The sequence below is a fragment of the Sinocyclocheilus rhinocerous genome, unplaced genomic scaffold, assembly GCF_001515625.1.
Source record: "Sinocyclocheilus rhinocerous isolate Xijiao unplaced genomic scaffold, SAMN03320098_v1.1 scaffold389, whole genome shotgun sequence".
NCBI classification, from domain to species: Eukaryota; Metazoa; Chordata; class Actinopteri; order Cypriniformes; family Cyprinidae; genus Sinocyclocheilus; species Sinocyclocheilus rhinocerous.
This window is the reverse complement of record NW_015652151.1, coordinates 292,758-297,723: the sequence shown is the minus strand read 5'-3', so window position 1 is coordinate 297,723 and position 4,966 is coordinate 292,758. Positions and strand designations below refer to the sequence as shown.

Here is a 4,966-nt window from a genome sequence, read left to right as displayed (position 1 = left end):
TGCATCCTACAGAGGATGCGACCTCCGGAGGGCGCAGCCTTCTAAATGAGACACAGATTGTCATTAAGATCACACTATAGAAACCGCCTAAAATTAAGTATAAAGAAGAGAAGAAAGGGGCCCTAGGCAGCTGCCTACACATGCCAGGATCCGCCACTGCCAGATGCAGTTAGAAATGTACTAAAAACAAGCCTATCGCAAGACATCTGGTAGGGGGGGCACCTGGGGTGGCCAGCCAAATTTCAGGGGGGGCCGGTGCCACCCCTGGCCACCACGCAGACACGCCCCTGCGACTAATGCTTCAAATGAACGACTACAAGTCGACCAGAAAAATCTTTAGTCGAGGGCAGCCCTCGTTAGTTGCCAATTCAACAATTACACTTTTCGTTTAAATTAAAGGGATAGTTCACCCAAAAATGAAAATTCTGTCATTAATGACCAAGTCGTTCCAAACCTGTAAGACCTTCGTTCATCGTCAGAACACAAATTAAGATATTTTTGATGCATTCCGAGAGTTCTCTGACCCTCCCATAAACAGCAAGGATCCTTACACGATCAAGGCTCAGAAACATAGCAAGGGCACGCGGATACAGTGTTTACGTTGTTTGCGCTTTGATCTGAATGTAAAATACGTTGTTTACGTATGTGATACTCTCCAAAATGGCACTATAGGGTGACGCGGAGGGGATGAATTGTTGAATAAAGTCGTTATTTCTGTTTTCTTTGCACACAAAAAGTATTCTCGTAGCTTCGTAAAGTTACGGTTAAACCACTGATGTCACATGGATTATTTTACCGATGTCCTTGCTATGTTTCTGAGCCTTGATCGTGGTAGTAACCTTGCTGTCTATGGAGGGTCAGAGAGCTCTCGGATTTCATTAAAAATATCTTTTTTTTTTTCCCCGAAGATGAACGGAGGTCTTACGGGTTTGGAACGACATGTAATTAATGACAGAATTTTCATTTTTGGGTGAACTATCCCTTTAAGTACTAAAATCACAAAAAATTTAAAGTAAATAAAAAGTAAATAGAAATATTAATTAAAACAACAACAACAACAACGAAATTACTTAAAACTAAAATTAGAACAAAAACAGAAAATATAAAAACAAAATACAAATTATTCAAATTATTTAAGTACTAAAATTAAATTACTAAAATACTAGTACTAAAATACTAAAATTGGGGGGTAAAATGAAACAAAAAATATAAAAATGACACAAAAACAACAAAATTACTCAAATTTAAACTAAAATTAAAATATAAGGCTAAATTCAACTGATTAATAAATACTGTAATGGTATTAATGATGCTAAAATAACATTAGTATGTAGTTGAACGCATTTTAAAGAGCTGACTCAGGTGCTCAGAGCACAGAGATGGAGTGATGCTGACCTGAGCGGCTGTAGGACTCGTGGCAGGTGTGAGTGATTTCCGCGGCCAGGTCCAGGTAATGCTGCTTCTGTCCCGCCGGCCCGTCGTCAGCGCCGATGCCAATCATCCCGCCGGAGAAACAGGCCAGATGCCCCATCTTATGGTCCAGGATTCCTCCTCGCCACTCGGCCACGTACGTCAGGCCACCTGGAGACTTCTGCACCAGGTTCGTCTCGATGGCCTGCAAACACACAGCGAGATCAGTCTGCTAAATACAACACAGCTGGGACAGACTGATTGCAAAAACCTGCTTTAGGATTTGCTTTGAAATTGCTAGTAAATTACTGCAAGTAACACACTGAATTAAACATGAAATTCTGAATTAAAGACTATAGCTGCATCCCAAATGACACATTATACACTATGCACTCATACACTTTGTACTTATGCACTATGTACTCAACCATGTAGTGCATGAATTATATAAGGTTATTCTGTCATTCATAATCGGAGTCTGATAGCCCCTCCCCCTTCGCTACGTAATTAAAGCTGCGACAGTTGAGAGTATGAAGTGTCAAACATTCCACACTTCGTTTTTTCAGTTATTTAATGAGTCATCCGGGTATTTAAAGTGCACTTTTTATTTTTGGAATTTTCAGTGTGAACGCACTACTCGCACTATTTACACTAAAAAACATCATAGAATAGTGCATAAGTACGCGATTGGGACGCACCTTATGTCTTAAAACATACTATTTAAGAGTCAAATCACTTACTAACTAAACAGCAACACCCTCCAATAAACATTATTTATATACTGCTATAGTAGTTATTCATATTTTAAATGAGCTTTTATTATTATATTTTCAGCTTAGTGTTACTATTTTAGTTTAAAAAAATGCAATTTTTACTAGTTTTCATATCTATATAGCTTTCATTTATTTTTATTTCTGTTTTAATTTGAGTACTTCAACTTATTTTAGTTCTAATTTTCATTGTTTTTTTTCAGTTTTTAGTTTAATACATGTTTTTTATTCCAGCTTCAATTAACGAAAATCATTTTAAAGTTTTAATAAGATGCAAATTTGCAAAAAACTTACTTTTTGTTTTACTTACAACTTCAAAAATTATATATTTTTTCAAAGTCAAATCACTAACTAAACGGCAAGCTTTTATTATTATATTTTCAGTTTAGTTTAGGCTTTAGTTTAAGGTTTTGCCATTTTATAAATTTTTCATATTTCTATATAGCTCAAATTTATTTCAGCTTTAGTCATTTTAGTACTTCAACTTATTTTAGTTAGTTGCCCAGGCAACATTTCTAATTTAAGTTTTTCGTCTTAATTTTTTCTTATTCTAGCTTCAATTAACAAAAATTATTTAAAAAAAATAAATACAACTTTTAAAGAAGAAATGCATAAATAGTATTTTCTTTTATTAAATACTATTATAAATACTATTCATAATAGTATTTTCTTTTAAACATTTTTTTAAATTTATTTACAACTTAAGACAAAGTTATCTTTTTTGTAATAGTCAATTCACTTACTAACTAAACTGCAACACCCTCCATTTAACATGATTTATAAACTGTTTATTACAATTTTAAATAAGGTTTTATTTTTATTTTTTCAATTTAGTTTAATTTCTAGTAATTGTATACTTCTCTATAGCTTTATTTTTAGCTTTTTAGCTTTAACTTTACAATTGTAATGTTCATTTTTTTTTTTTTAGTTTAAGTTTTTCATGTAATATTTCTATTTTATTTCAACTTTACATCAATTAATTAATACTTTTTAATAGGTTTTCTAAAACAGAAATTTTGAAGTACAAAGACTGACAGTATTTTATTTATTTATTTATTTTTTGTAAAGCATACCTTTTGTTTTATTTTCAACGTCATAAAAATAATCTTTAACAGTGTAGCGGTGAATTTCAGCTTCCAGCTCTTTCTGAAAGCATATTTGAGTGATGGAGCCTGAGATGCTCAGAACAATGTGCACACGCTGAAGATAATGCAGCTATTAATCGCAGCCGCATGCGGTTCCTATGAAACACAGAAGGCTGGACATGTTTTGTGTGAGAGTGAAGAAACATCCGCTCGCTTTGTAAAGTGCTTTGAAATGAAGGCGACGCTGGATTTCAATAAAGCACATATGAAAGCAGGACGGTGTGCACATATTGCTGTAGGAGGTGACGTTTATGCATGAAATGTTTTATGCATAGTATAAGACCGTATGCAGCGTGGAGAATTGAAGTCAAGCCTCATTGAGATTCTATCGGGACTTTGAGACTCGACGGTGTATAAATCTGCCAAAGACTATATGAGAAAACATCTCCGAGTCTCTTCCTCTGCATTTTTATGCTTGCACCTCTTTAGAGAAGCAGAAAACAGCGCAGACCATCACGGACGATCAATAGCGAATGACTCATCGTTTGGTTTTGTTCTGCTTATCCACACAAAACTCGTTCAGAGGGTTTTTCATTACGTGCATCACAGGTTTCTGCATTTTTGCATCATCAAATGTAAACAACCCACTTCAAGTCGACATGAAATCAAAATCAGAGCAAATGCATGACTATCGAGACAAACATCAAATATTATATCGGTTGCAAACATTTCACATCAACTTTTCCACCAATAAAACCTCTCAAACTAATTAAAAGCATTGCACAAAGGACTGGATATTTGATAACATGTTTGATAGTTTAACGTCAGGCGGAAGAAATTGGCCTCTCCTGATTATAATTGTAATGAATATCTTGGCAGACCTCATTCTTCAAGGGAAACAATAGGTAATGAAAAAGCTAATATGCTAATTAAGTGAGAATAAGGGAGAATGTGTTCGCTCTGTTATATTTCTCCTCTCGGATCATTATGAGCGCGAGGCTTGAGGTGAAACTAATCTTAAACTAATCTAATCAAGCTTAAATTAAAGCATGCAATCTATTTTACACACTTACCGCCTGTGCAGTCGCTCATTTCTACTTCTTTATTTTTACTGAACATACCGAAGACTAGAAATAGCATGTGCAACTAAATAGCGAGGAAAGTGAGTTGTATGAATGCTGTTTGTGTACCTCCATGGCGCTGTAGTACATCTTCTGGGCCTCCTGATCCGTCTTGTCTGACATCAGGTAGGATTTGATCAGGTACTCGTAGAAACTGTCCCCAAGACCTCCGATAGACACGTGATCTGAGAAAACCAGAGGAAAACAAGGTCTGAATCACACAAACCAGGTAAACCACAAGAAAACATGCGCAGGATGTATTTGACTTCAAAAATCATGATAAAACATTCTGAACGAAGAATATGAAGCCTAATTTTAGGAGCAATAAGATTTGAACAGAAATAAGTCAAGAGGAAAAAAAATACACATAAAAACATTTGTACACACACACACACACACGGACACTCTCACACACACACACATGCACACGCACACAAACACACACACACACTCGCACACTCTCTCACACACACACACACACTCTCACACACACGCACGCACACACACACACACTCTCACACACGCACACTCACACACTCACACTCTCACACACACACGCACACTCTCACACACACACACA

The 4,966-nt window shown here is 35.7% G+C and overlaps 1 protein-coding gene across 1 annotated transcript in view; it reads right to left on the bottom strand.

Annotated features, from left to right (window-relative positions):
* The window catches only part of LOC107713850 (mannosyl-oligosaccharide 1,2-alpha-mannosidase IA-like), a 128,004-nt gene that overhangs the window by 12,037 nt on the left and 111,001 nt on the right, over nucleotides 1-4,966 (bottom strand). The window contains exons 8-9 of the mRNA XM_016519492.1: nucleotides 4,456-4,571; nucleotides 1,396-1,615 (exon numbers count right to left, since the gene is read on the bottom strand). Of these exons, the coding sequence (XP_016374978.1) occupies nucleotides 1,396-1,615; nucleotides 4,456-4,571 (336 nt within the window). The remainder of the gene's footprint in view (nucleotides 1-1,395; nucleotides 1,616-4,455; nucleotides 4,572-4,966) is intronic.